General features: G+C 42.9%; 1 protein-coding gene across 1 annotated transcript in view; it reads right to left on the bottom strand.

The window, feature by feature from the left end:
• Positions 1-1,884: 1,884 nt before the first annotated feature.
• LOC125426473 (ras-related and estrogen-regulated growth inhibitor-like) overlaps positions 1,885-14,443 on the bottom strand; it is a 45,873-nt gene continuing 33,314 nt past the window's right edge. The window contains exons 2-4 of the mRNA XM_048484773.1: positions 13,541-13,597; positions 6,895-6,968; positions 1,885-3,770 (exon numbers count right to left, since the gene is read on the bottom strand). Of these exons, the coding sequence (XP_048340730.1) occupies positions 3,285-3,770; positions 6,895-6,968; positions 13,541-13,597 (617 nt within the window). The 3' untranslated portion in view covers positions 1,885-3,284. The remainder of the gene's footprint in view (positions 3,771-6,894; positions 6,969-13,540; positions 13,598-14,443) is intronic.

Here is a 14,443-nt window from a genome sequence, read left to right as displayed (position 1 = left end):
ATTGTCCATCTTTGGGCTTGATGGCACCAAAACTGTCTGTGTTGCCACCTCAGCACTTTAATGTTAAATGCAGATGTTGAAAGAAGTCCCTAGAAAGTCAGGTTCAGTACTGCACCAAAGAAGATACAGTATAGCACACAGAATATCACTCCTAGCAGCCTAAGGATCTCTGCATCTTTGGTACACATCAGCAAGGCACCATTGCGGGTCAAGGGCAATATGGCTTGTCCATACACGGAACTGACCAAGTGATTGCAGCACCCTAAAGTTCCTCTCCCCACCCCCACCTTGTAATGTGCATGGAATGGTGCCATCACAACTGGAGTCCCCTTGTAACCATAAGAAGCAGCCAACGATGTGAAGCAGTGTGGGTGTGGAAAAAGGAGCATTCCATGCATTTGCTTTACTCAGGGTTGCCAACTCTGACTAAGGAAATTCCTGGAGATTTGGGGGTGGTACCTGTGAAGGATGGAGTTTGGGAAGGGAGATCAGCAGGGGTGCGATTTCATAAACTCCACCTTCTGAAGCTACTATTTCCTCAAGGAAAATTGATCTCTGCAGTCTGAAGATCAATGGTCACTTTTGGAACACACCAAGCCCTGCTTGGAGGTTGGCAACCCCAGCCTTTCCTAGATATTATGAAGCAAAGGGGAAGAGGAGTTACAGGGCTGCTGCTTTTGAAGACATCCACGCATCTGCAGTATGGCTGGCTCTACAATGAGGCAAGGTGATGTAGTGGCCTCAGCCAGCATATTCTGGGGGTGGGGGGTGGCAGTCAATATCTCAAAACTGCCTATCCCCCACAGAAGGAATGGAGCAGGTATGATTCCCTCCCTTCTCTTGCAGTTCATTGCAGCTTCCCAAACTTTCGTGTATCTGCTCTGGATCCTTCATAAGTCAGCAAGAGGTGGAGGGGCTGAGCTAGTGATGAGATGTTGGGGGGCAGTAAGAGGTGGTGACGACCAAGAAGCAAACCTTCATGAGTTGTTCTGGTCTTTTAATAACAGCTAGCTCCAGCTTCAGCATTTCTGTACCTTTTGGTGTAGCCAAATTATATTTCTTGTGCCATCTGTTTCTCCTGCCCGCGTCACCCTTCCAATAGCAGAAGACAACATAATTTACAATACAAAATAAAATTAGTAAGTAACACAGCTTCGGAGGGTGAGGGGGACAGACAGTAAAATGGTATTTCTCTGGTCTGAAAGTAACAAGATTTCAAGAGGAGTCTACTCGCTTGAACTTGCTGAAAGGAGGCAGCTGCTTTTACTACAGGACATTTATTCATTTCAGGGATTTTTTTTTCTTGGGTAAAAACGGTCAGGAAAAGAAGCCAGCCATAGTTTGGAGCTTTACTGAGCTCCCAATGGCACCTGGTGGGCCACTGCGAGTAGCAGAGAGCTGGACTAGATGGACTCTGGTCTGATCCAGCTGGCTTGTTCTTATGTTCTTACTCATGAGTTAGAGAAATGTCAGCAGATTTGGTGCCATCAGAATTAAGGAGGATCATTCAACATTTGAATAAATCTCTGAATGTCTGAGCACTAGGAATATTTTTGTGTTGCCCACCCAGAAGTGGGTGGCAAGCAGAGTGGGAGGTTGGGTGAAAGCCTCTGAGGAACTAACTGGGTTAGTAAATCAGGCCCCTGTCCTCCCAAAACAGCAAGTGCTCAGGAGCCTGTGAGGAGCGGATCCATGCAGCTCTTAGAAAAGGACACAATCAATAGCATGGGGAAAGGCTGTCCAGCTCACTGGCAGGTTCAATCCCTCATTTCTCCAGTTAATAAAAAAGGTAAACTGGCATAATGAATACAGATTAGAAGAGAATGAAATGAAATTGTTGCAGGACGGCTGCCATTCAGAATAAACAGTCCCACTTGGACTGACTTGGTATTGACAGTTTAATGAGTCTGTCATTCACAGAAGTCTATTTAAAAGACAGGATTAAATATATTCCCTGATAACAACATTAACATTGTCACACACACACGCGCACACACAAACACACCAAAACAATGACCAAGCTATACCTTGTCTCACAGAAAGGTAGAACCTCAGTGTTGAATCATTCTGCAGCCACTTCCTGGACCTTCTTTGTACTGAAAGAAGGTGGTAGCCATCTTAGAGGACCAGGGGAAAAAATGACAACATTTGAAAGTTTTCAAAAAACGATGGGTGGAGTACAATCCCTAGATGACCCCAAGCAAAATGCAGATAAAACTGTTGTAATAGCCCAAGGGATTCCAGAGATACAGGTGTTTTACATGTGGCAGCCATTTTGGAAAAATCAGGAGAGGATCCTAATTTTTTTTTAAAAGAAAGGAAACTGATTAGTGGAGGAGAATCCTTAGGAGCCACTGAGCAGAATGTTGTTCAAACTACTGTGATAGCCCAAGGAATACCAGAGATAAAGGTGGTTTTATCCATGGCAGCCATTTTGATATCAGGGCTTTTTTCTACAACAGAAGCACACTGCTTTCACTTCTGCCAAACAATGCAGAACTACATTTTTATCTTTTGGTGGGACAGAGTATATTTGTGTGGCAATCTTATTGATCACTTTGCCTCAAAAAAAATGGCATTGAATTGAATTTGAGGGTCATTTGGTCAATTCAGCTCTATACCTTTACAGATTATCTGAATTTATTATCTGTCCCATCTTATATTCCTGTAACCCACTGTACACATCATTTTTTTTATCCAGACCTCTAATCTTGCCACTAATTTCGATGTCTTCCAACTACATCTAGATAAGCAAGACTGTACCATAGCAATTACTAGTAGATCCAACAGCAATTATGAAGTATAAATATAATTCTGTTAGCTGTGAACATTGTTCTGATGGAGATGAAAGTGAGCCTTACTAAACTTTGCCTTGCTACTGCATGTAGACTTCACCATCTATCCCCATAAGATACGATGATGTTCAGAAAGGCCTGAGTTCAGTGCCCTGGTCTGGATTTAAAGCTTTCTTTGCTCCCTTGAATAACTATCATCATGTGATAACATGAAGAGGGGCCCAAGGAAGGTCAGGATTTAAAAGACCAGTCTCTAAAGGAGAAGAGGTGATACATTTTTGCCAATATTATCTAGCCCCTTGTCACTATCAGTCTAAGGTCACCCTATGACCTTCCTGGATTAAAAATGTTCATTGGGGGGGGAAAAACCCTTCCTAACTATGTACAGGACTCCAGACTTGGAGCAACCACTTCTGCAGCTTTCCTTTTGCCCAGTCCTGTTGGTCCATGTATGCATTATTTGCCACCGCAAAATGGCTGTGCAAAAGTTCACTCTGGGATATAGTCTCTGAAGGAGTTGAAGCTCAGGCTCCTGCCACTTGAGCTCAGGGTCGAGTTGGCGTGAATCCTTGGGATCTTCTCCATCAGTTTAGACACAGCTCGTCTCTTGAAGGTCCCCGGAGAAAAATGCCCTTGCTTCATCAGCTCATTATACAGGGTGTTGAACACCATCACAGTCTCCTCATAGCTGTCCCGGGTGGAAATTTCATAGAAAGGATGCTTCAAAGCCTTGGAGAGGTTTTCCCCATCCTCAGAGGTCACCATCCGGTCAAACTGCAAGTCCTTCTTATTTCCAATGATCACCACTGGTGGCTGCTCACTCCCACTGCTCCTCTTCGGGCTGGAATGGATGTGGTTGATGAGGAAACACAACCTCATGACTTCGTCAAAGCTGCATCTGTCAGTGACAGAGTAAACCACAGCAAAGCCATCTCCCCACTTAATCTTCTCTTCTATTTGTAAGGAGTCTTCCTCCTAGGACAAAAAAATATATCACAAAACACTCTGCACACAGTAAAGCATCTTCTCTGCCAAAAGCTGAGTGTGTCTACAGGCAACTATCAATTATGGCTGAAAACCTGGCAGATTAACATGCAGCTAACTAAAGGAAGAGGGGTGGCCAGGAAGGACCCAACTAGACATTATGCAGCAGGCTTGGGGGTGGGACCCTGGTCACTGGCAAACAGATACAATATGGTGGGAGGAAATTTGATTGATAGTGGAGAAACAATGGTTGTGTGGGGAGTGAGTGGGTTTCTCCCCTGCAACCCCCTTTCCTCATCTGTTTTTTCTACAGTGTTATACGTGTGGTTTGCCTCATCATTACATAAAAGGGAAGAGAACAGTGGTGGGCAGGGAAAAGGACAAGTAGATCCTTTTTACTCATTGCTCCTCAAATGCAAATCACTTCATCCACCAGGCCTTGTTACTGTTTAGGGGTGACCCCATTTCTAAATCTTGTCTGCCAGTGAACGTCTAGTTTGGTCCTCAGAAAGTTGGTGTTATGAAAAGTAGAATGCAGAACAAAACAGAAGGGCAAAATAGTCAGCAGGAGATCCTGTGAACACAAAGCACAGGCACACTCTCAAAATGAATTCGTGTAGATTACTCATCTCTTAGCACAATTTAAAGCTCACTTTATCCAATTAGAATTAATAAAAAAGTGAATCTTCCGCATCCATTTTAGTCAACATACATTTACCTAGCGCTAACCTAGTTTAGTGCTAGGTTAACTGCTGAATCAGAATGACTAAGCATTTATTTGGGATTTAAGCAAAAACAAATTAAAAACTCTTGTAATAAACCATTTAAAATCTACTGTGCAAGAACTAATCCTGCATGAGTTCCAAGAACATATATATATATACATACATATACATATATATATATTTCCTATTGAAATTGCAGCCAACATGTATTTTGATTTTAATGACCTTTTCATCAGCTCAAATAATATCTGAATGCTCCCATCTGCTAACCTTTGTGCAGTAACATAAGGTTGAAACTTGTCACTGTGAAAATCCACCTATACTTTTCTATTTATTTTGTTTAATTTTATTTATACCCCGCCCAATTCTCAGCCAAAGCTGGGCTCAAGGGCGGCTGACAAAATAGGCTAAAACCAGCACATTGTAAAATCACAAATAAACACTAGTGTAGAAAGAAACTAAAATAATTATATGCTGTTCTTAAAACTGAATACAGAAGGCTGCATTAATAAGCCCCAAGCCAAATATTTCTCTCTTTCTCTCTGCTTTCCATTATTTGTTTATTAAAGGGACAGAAAGGAGACAAAGGGGCAGGCAGAATGGTTCAAGCAAAAATTCCAGTGATGCTGATGGTAACAATATAACTTCTGTTGTCAATATGGGTTTGGGAGCTGGCTACTACAGATGAAATACTCATTCATGGAATGGCTTCAACCAAAAGTCTGGTGGAACATCTGTCTTACAGGCCCTGCGGAACTAATTAAGGTCTCGCAGGGCCTTGGTAGCTGACAGAGAGTTCCACCAGGCTGAGAAAGCCCTGGTTCTGGTTGAGGCCAACTGGATGTCCTTTGGGCTGGGGACCACCAGCAAATTTTCATCCGACAACTGAAGTGTCATGAGCCAGCCCCTGGGCACTGAGGACTCTGATGTAGAGTCTGAAGACACTTGGTCTCAGAGCTGGTGAGGATGTGCAGGCAGCAGAACCAGTTCCAAGCACTTCATTGCAAGTTAAGGCAGAATCTGATACCGTGCAGCTGGGAGAGCCATCAGGAATCTCAGAAGAGCCAATAAGGCAGATGCTCAAAGGAGAAGTGCTCACATTGCTGCTAAGTATGACAGAAGGCTCAGCAAGATAGAAGCATCTGTATCTGAGGAGGACTGAACTCTTGCAGGATCCCATCCTCATTAGCCAGGACTTTCTATATAAACACTGCCTTGGGTTTGGCTCTGCCTGGGTCAACAAGTGTCATGTGCCTTTTCTTCTCTCTGACCTCCAACTCTAAGCCTGCCTGATCTCCTGCCTATGTCTGGACTACATTGACCATGCCTTTGCTTGCTACCTGCCCTGACTCCAAGCTGGTTGACTATGCCTCACGTGCTGCCCACCTTGACTCTGGTTTTTCTGGCCTCACCCTACCTCATGCCTGCCTGCAGCCCAAGAAGCATCCTTTGTGGGCAATACAGGTAGATACAGTCTTGAAGATATGAGGGTCTCAAACTGCTCAAGGCCTTAACAAGTAGAACCAGCACTTTGAACATGATCTGAAACTTGACTGGCAAACAGTGCAGCTGGCGTAAGACAGGTGTAATATACTGATGCCCCAGTGAGGAGTCTTGCTGCTGTTTTCTGGACCAGCTTTAATTTCTGGGTCAACTTTAAAGGCAGGCCTGCATAGAGTAAGTTACAGTAATCAAGCCTAAAGGTGACCATAGCAAGGAGCTCTATGGCCAGATTCAATCAGAACAGGTAGGGGACAAAGTATCTGGCCTGGCGAAGATGGAAAAAGTCGACTTTTGCCACCTGTGCGACCTGGGTCTCCATAGAGAAGACTCTAAGGCAGGGGTGGGCAATTATTTTTTCCATGGGGCCGCATAAGAAACAGAAAATATTGTGGAGGGCTGGGCCAAAAGGCAGGGGAGCGAGGCGCTTTTGAAAGACCCGCAGAAGCCGGCAGCCAAGGCAACCGGCTTCTGCGGGGCTTTCAAAGACACCTCGCTCCCCAGCATGGCAGGGGGGCCAGTCAGGGTCATCCGGCGGGCCGGATGTGGCCCGCGGGCCGTATAATGCCCAGGTCTGCTCTAAGGTCACACTTTTCCTAGTAATCTCTCAATCTCAGCATGCACACACCCACCTATTCCCATTTCTTCCCCTTTTGTATGGGCCTTTAAGCTTCTTGAAATGTTGGTCTCTGAGCCTCTTTCTTGTCACTATGTCAAGGCCATGCTTCCCTCATGTTTGCTAGCAGGTTTATATCTGCTAAACCTTGAGTCTATGAACAAAATCAGAAACATATGAAGAAAATTCACATTTTAAAAGTGTTTAGGGTTACAAACAAGAGTTTGATCTAATACAATTATATGTGATACTATACATGAAATTATAACCATACCTGTCCTGCTGTGTCAAGAATTTCAAAATGCACCATCTCTCCATCGATGACAGCTGTATGCCTGTAAATCATCTCTACGGAAAAGAAACATGTATGAGAATTCTCCTAAATACCTGCACAAAGCCCTGGTTAAAACAAAAATAATAACAATGAAAGAGCATTCCAAATGAGACTACTTAATTTATTCCTTGGCACCTCCGCTAGTAAATATGTGCAGAGTTTAGTATGAATCCAGCAGGGCTGCCTCCCATATTTGACACATGTTGATTTTGTCGATTTGAAGATGTTGCGAGTGCTGCCCTATTGTTTTTGGAATGGCGCCCAGGGTGCCAATAACCACTGGGATGACCTTGGCTGGTTTGTGCCATAGTTGCTAAAGCTCAATTTTCAAATCATGGTATTTAGTGACCTTCTTGTGTTCTTTTTCAGCAACCCTGCTGTCACCAGGTATTGCCATGTCAATTATGGTCACTTTCTTGTCCTCAATCACTGTGATGTCCAGTGTATTATGTGCCAATGCTTTGTCCGTTTGGATTCAAAAGTCCCAAAAGATCTTGACCTTCTCATTTTCCATGACTTTCTCTGGACAATGGTCCCACCAGTTTTTTAGCTGTCCTAATGTTGTAATTCTTGCATAAACTTCAGTGGATCATCTTGGCTGCTTAGTTGTACTTCTGTTTGTATTCAATCTGGGCAACCTTTCTGCAGCAGCTGAGTACATGATCTACAGTTTTGTTGACTTCCTTGCACAATCTTCACTTTGCATCATCTAAGGATTTTTTTTTATTCTGGCCTTGATCATATTTGTCCTAATTGTCTGGTCTTCGGTGGCTAAAATCAAGTATTCAGTTCCCCTTTTCAGAGTTCCAGTTGTTAACCACAGCCAGGTCTTTTCAGTGTCTATCTTGCCCTTGATCTTCTCCCAAAATTGGCCATGAAAATGCTTTGTTGTGCCAGCTTTCAGTCCTCGTTTTATTCACAGTTTTTCTGTACTCCTGTTTTGTTTCCTGGCCTTTCAGTCAATGCCGGTTCTTCACTTCAGTCAATGCCTGTTCTTGACTTTCATTCACATAATTGGCCAGTGCATGTTTCTCCTTCTCCACTGTTTGCTTTACTTGCAGTAACCCTCTGCCATCAGATCTCCAGGGAAGGTATAATCTATCAGTATCACTACATGGGTGCAAGGTGTAGTGCATGGTCATAAGCTTCCAGGTTTTTCTATCCAATGCATCCAAATCAGTTTGTGTCCAGTTTATGATTCCAGAGGTATACGTGATGATGGGTATGGGCCAGGTATTGATGGCCTTGATGGTATTCCCTCCATTTAATTTGGATTTCAAAATTTTCCTGACCCTCTGGGTGTATTTTCTGCTCACCGCAGTCTTCACTTTCCCGTGCTTGATGTTATCCAGCTGTAAAATGCCCAGGTACTTATAGGCTTCCTTTTGGTTGAACTTGATTAGTTTGTTATTATTACTATTTATTATTATAAAATAAGCTTTATTAATCAATAAAATAAGCTTTATTAATCAATAAATAAGCTTTATTATTATTAGTTTTTACATATACTGCTGAAATTATTCCATTTGCCATATTCCTTAGTGTGCTCGCCTAGAGCTGGACATTTCTCCATTATTTTTCATGAAATCTCCCACAGTAAATATATCTCAAATTGGGTATGCTGCTGTGACTGATTGCTTTCTTCACTGTATTTCAGAGGCTGCACTACTCCCCAGGGCCTTCTGACGTCCTCTCTATATCAAGACATTGTTCTAGTAAAAAAGATCAATTTTCCTGAGTAGTCTCTCTTGTAGAGAATGACCACAGGTTCCGCAGACTATTTATCCCTAATCAAAGAATCAGTTCAGTCTCCAAAGTCTGTGCTGTGATGATAAACCTATATTTCTCAATAGTTTAATTTATCTTAGCTGAGCAACGAGTATCCATGGCTGTTAGCACTGCTGAGAGACTAATATCTTTATTTATTTTGAGAGTTTTTCTTGTCGCTATGCTTGTCTGCCTCACTCCTCTAACAGACAAAGTAAAAGCTTTACTTTCCTGGCATTATCCTCTGTTTCTATGGTCAAGCTGGTATACAACTGAAGTTCTTCCTTCCAGTGACTCCATCACTGAGCTGGATGGCTGTGAAATCCAGAGGTACAGGGGGTTTTGGACTAATTTCCATGGCTGTGTTTTTATGTCACTTTTTCCTGCTGACAACACCTCTTCACAAGGGCTTTATTGAACTGCCAAGTGTAGGCCCAGAGAGGTGGATTGTTGTTCCTTTAGAACCCTTCCCTCTAAGAACATAGTGTCTGTTTAGTTTCTTCTATTTATCATTTTATAGTTAGGAGGTTCACTGGCAGAATAGCAGATAAGTGTAAGAGGCTACAGTGGGTTTTAGGTGCAAAGAGAAAAGAGGCCAACAAATAAATGGTCTGGAGTACAACAGGAACTGGATATTTAAGTGTAGGTAGTTCAGTTGGGAGATGCAGCAAAGGGGTTAAAATTACACAAGAAAATTACTATGAGGTATGGGAGGACAGAGAGACCAAAAGTGTGGGCTCCAAAAGGAAAACTGAGGATGAAGGAGCAGGCAAAAGGAGCATGGAGACTGATGGGATGTTGGCAACTGGGCTGTGTGGTGGTGTGATTGCCAGCTTATGGCCCTCATCTGACCAATGGAAACAGCTGCAAGCAGTGCAGAGCTTCAGCTGTGACTGCAGATTCACATGCTGCTCACTGTTGTGACACAGCTGTAGCAGTTGAAACTTCAGACTGAAAAATTCTGCAGCCATCCTTAAGTTTTGGTGAAGGTAGTGGGAGAATTGCCATGAGAACACAACAGTTGTTCTGAGAACTCAGCCTGAATGAAGGCAGAAAACCAACCAACTGAATAAACGATGTCCTGAAGAACAGCATTGCAGTGTGGAGTGACCTCTTTCCTTCTAAACATCCTGTTCTCATATTATTCTCCGAATTTGAATTGAGCAAGCTTCAACAAGCCTTATTAGCTCACCTTGGTGCGGCATTCTTTCCTTTCCCCATACTGCCCCGCCAGGGCCCTCCGCTCCTCAGAGGAGCGTCTGCTGGAAATCCCCGGCCCAAAACAGATCCGGCTAGGGCTTTCACAGGCCTGGCTCCTACCTGGTGGAACAGGCTCCCTAAGGAGGCCAGGACCCTGCGGGACCTTCAAAGTTTCTTCAGGACCTGTAAAATGGACCTGTTCCGCCAGGCTTTTGGCCAGCCAGGATAGCCATCAGACCCTCATGTCATCCAGCTCCCCCCCTCATGGATGGGGTTGGGGGGAGGGAACTGTCGCCATACTGATTGTTTTAAATTACAGACTGAATTACTGTTTTATGTTTTATATATTAAATTATGATGTACACCGCCCTGAGCCTACTGGGGAGGGTGGTCTAAAATATAATAATAAAAATAAATAAAGACCAGGATGCTGGTAATATGCACAAGATCTGCCACATACCACCTTGTTATATTGTTTGCCTTTGGCTATATTTGGCTTCCCTTTATGCCAGGCTGCCAAATAATTGTGGTTTCAGACTCCTTTTCTCAACCCACCCTCTCCATCTACAGCCCTCTCTTACTCTTGCAGAGTAGTTATATAACAGTAATTCTGTAACTAATAATCAGAATTGCTGAAAAGACAAAATATTCATATCCAATAGTTTTTCAGCTATGACGGAGGGAAAGCTCTTTGGAAAATAACCATCTGAGAAGTCTGGGAGGAGGAGGAGGAGGAGGAGGAGGAGGAGGAGGAGGAGGAGGAGGAGGAGGAGGAGGAGGGGAGGACAAGGAGGTTTGGATTTATATCCCACCTTTCTCTCCTGTAAGGAGACTCAAGCTCCTTTCCCTTCCTCTCTCCACAACAGACACCTTATGAGGTAGGTGGGGCTAAGAGAGTTCCGAAGAACTGTGACTAGCACAAGGTCACCCAGCAGGAATGTAAGAGTGCGGAAACACATCTGGTTGTGCCTGGCATGTATGACTAAGACCTATGTTTAGGAGGAAGAAACTGTCACCCTGAAAGAACTAGCCTCCCAGGGTTCTTGGTCCACTATCAGTCTCAGACAAAGGCCGGGGGGAGAAACAGTGATGCTCATTCGGGAGGCCTTCTCCTTCAGGGCATCCGCCATCCCAACTGCTCTTAAAGAAACCAGCTTTGGATCCTTTAGATCCAGCCAACTACTGCCCAATCTCGAATTCATCATTTCTGGTCAAGGTAGTTGAGAGAGCAGTGGCGGAGAAGCTGCAGGTGTTTTGACTGATACATCACCCTTGGATCTATTCTAGTCTGGCTTCCAGCCTAGTCATGGGAAGGAGACTGGGCTAGTCACCCTCACGGACGAGTTCTGGCTCCACCTGGATCAAGGCAGGTCAGTGCTGCTGTTGCTTTTAGACCTAACAGAAGTATTCGACACAGTCAATTATGACTTTTTGACCCACTACCTCGCCATCACTGGGATTCTGGGGATAGTCTGAAAATGGCTGATCTCATTTCTCTAGGATTGGGGACAGCAGACAGCAATTGGGGAAAGGATGTCCCAGCGGCCCCATTTGTTTTGCTGGATACTGCAGGGGGCAATCCTCTCTCTAATGTTATTTAACATCTACATGTGATCCTGGCACAGCTGCTTCAGAGTTTTGGGCTGGGTTGCCATCAATATGCTGATGACACCCAGCTTCTTCTGCTGATGGAGGGCCAGTTGGTCATCACCCCTGATATTCTGGTTGAGTGCCTGGAGGCCATGGTGGACTAGTTGAGTAAGAGCAGACTGAAACTAAATCCATCAAAGATGGAGGTCCTGTTGCTGGATCAAGGGGAGGCCAGAGGGGAAGCTTCCAACAGGCAAAATTAAACAGAGTAGTATTAACATCTGCCTCTTCCATCAAAAGCCTGGGTGTGAACCTGGAGTCCTCCCTGGGTCACACATACAGCCAAGGTGGCCTTTTTCCACCTCCACCAGGTTAGGCAGTTGGCTCCCTACCTGTCCCATTTGGACCTTGCTATAATGATCAATGCAATGGTCAACTCCAGGTTGGACTGCTGAACTTGCTTTACATGGCCTGCCCTTGAGACTGTTCTGGAAATTACAACTGGTCCAGAATGCAGTGGCAAGGGTTCTTACAAGGATTTTGATAGAAACACACATTGTTCTGCTTCTCATAACACAAGGACTTCACATTTGTATACCATTAATTTCAGTTTTTACTGTCACACGATAAATAGATTTTGGAGAGCTACCCGAGGTTATGGTTTCTTCCATGTTTATTTTAAATGACACTTAAAAAAATTAACTGCCAGGATTGCTTCAGCAAGGAGAGGAATGTGGTAGGAGAGTGTAAAACTTCAACCATTTCCTCCCCTTCTGTTTTCTCAGCCAAGCTGCTTTTTTTCCCATGGCCTTTTTCACATGAGTTGTTTACATCAAGTCTTGTCAACAATATGCTGTTTTTTTCCTTTTAATTCTGCATATTTTTTCCTTCATTTTCTTCTAGAAATGTGTTTCCTTCATTTTCCCCTCTGTTTTTTTCTCAAGCACTTTTACTGCGTTTTTAAAAATCCATTTCTGAGTCTGCTTCCTTTGAGCATGCAATCATGTTGAAATGGTTTTTATTTCTCCATCCAACCAAACATCTGGCAATTGTGCTCCGCAAATTGTACTGGTTACCAGTTGAATTCCAAGTCATGTTCAAGGTTTTGATATTAATTTTTATGGCCTTGAGTATTCTGGGACCATTGTATCTGCAGGACCACAACAGCCCCTTTTGCTCCTGGAGAGCACTTTGCTCAGTAGGTAGTAGCATTCTGGTAGTCCCTGGCCACAAGAATATACAATTGACCCTGGCCTGGTGGAACTCTCTATCTCCTGAGACCAGGACCCTGCAGAATCTGATTCAGTTCCACAGAGCCTGCAAGATATAAATGTTTCACTGGACCTTTGGCTGAGGCAGCAATTGTTTCTTTCAAACTGCTAGCCTCCCAATTCTGTCCCCACTCCTTCGTTGCCCCACCCCCACTCCCATTTCAGTAAATTTAAATTATAACGGGTGGGAAATGTTGTTTTAGGTATACTAAGGCACAGTTGAAGCCTTACTAATGTTTTAAAACTGTTAGCCGCCATCATTGGATATGTGAATACGTAATATTTTTAGCAGATTGGAACTACACTGATGCTAAATGGATCTTTTCCTATGGTATTACACAGAAGTTCCTTCCTCCTCCCCACACCCCTCTTTCCTCTGGATTTACCTCCAAACCTCCAGGAATCTCCCAAGCTGTAGATGGGAGTCCTATGTAGGCATTCTGGCTCATTGTAAAAGCGCAGGATCTTCAGATGATGAATAAGGTTATTTTCCAAAACAAGAATGTCCATCTGAATTACAGCTAGACTGAAACAATAAATAAGCCTCTAGGACCCTTTGTTGAATGTATGAATTTGGTAAATGATGGCAAGAAAGAATCTGAATAGTTAGTGACTTCTCTTTATAAAATTCTCCCATGCTTTATTTTTGTTATCATTTAGGTTACCAATCAGAACATCCATTTTTATATGACAATATGCTAATTTGCCTTCTTCCTGTCAAACACTTAAATACCTCTCTTTACAAAACATCTACTTACCCAATGTAGGGTCATAATCACCGATAAATCGCTTGGTGATGAATCTCACTGTCAAAGCTTCATTGGAAAAAGGAAAATTGTGATTAGAAGAGTAAGTCAGTACATAAATATAATCATTATCATCTATATATTTGATAACGAAGTCTAGCCCACATCTGCAAATATCTAAATCAGCATATTGGAGCTACACAGATGCTAAACAGATTTTTTTTGCAAATTTGGCAGACCCCCAGGTTTGCAGAAAAATTTGAAATGTTAAAAAAGAATACAACCAAGGGTTTACATTTTGTCCAAATTTCTCCCATTGGAAGCTGGAATGTCTGTGGCAATGTCTGGCAATGCCCAGGAGGTTGGGGTAGGCTGGCTTTATCAGTGACAGTCAGTCAGTGCCTTTTATTAGCATAAAACAACAACATATTGAAAATAATTAAGTATAAACCAACAGCAATAATCAAGTAAAACAGTAACATCAGAGAATTAAAAAATAATAAATCCCCCGGAACAGATGGGTTTACAGCGGAATATTATAAAGAAATGGCGGAAATTTTAGTTCCAAAACTCCAAAATTTATTTAATTCAATAATAAGTGGCCAGAAAGCCCCAGATACATGGAGAGAGACGGAGATAGTGACAATCCTGAAACCAGGAAAAAATGCAACTTCAGTAGAATCCTATAGACCAATAAGCTTATTAAATCAAGATTATAAGATATTTGCAAAAATATTATCAAATAGGATTAGAAATATACTTCCCAAAATAATAGAACAAGATCAATACGGGTTTGTAAAAGGAAGAGACATATGTCATCCAATACGAAACGTTTTAAATATATTAGAGCATGGAAAGAAAAATAAATATGCTATGATAAAACTAGATGTATATAAAGCATTTGATACAGTAAGC

Source organism: Sphaerodactylus townsendi, linkage group LG02 (assembly GCF_021028975.2).
Source record: "Sphaerodactylus townsendi isolate TG3544 linkage group LG02, MPM_Stown_v2.3, whole genome shotgun sequence".
In the NCBI taxonomy this organism is placed as follows: Eukaryota; Metazoa; Chordata; class Lepidosauria; order Squamata; family Sphaerodactylidae; genus Sphaerodactylus; species Sphaerodactylus townsendi.
The sequence above is the reverse complement of the archived record's forward strand: the minus strand, read 5'-3'. Positions and strand labels throughout refer to the sequence as shown.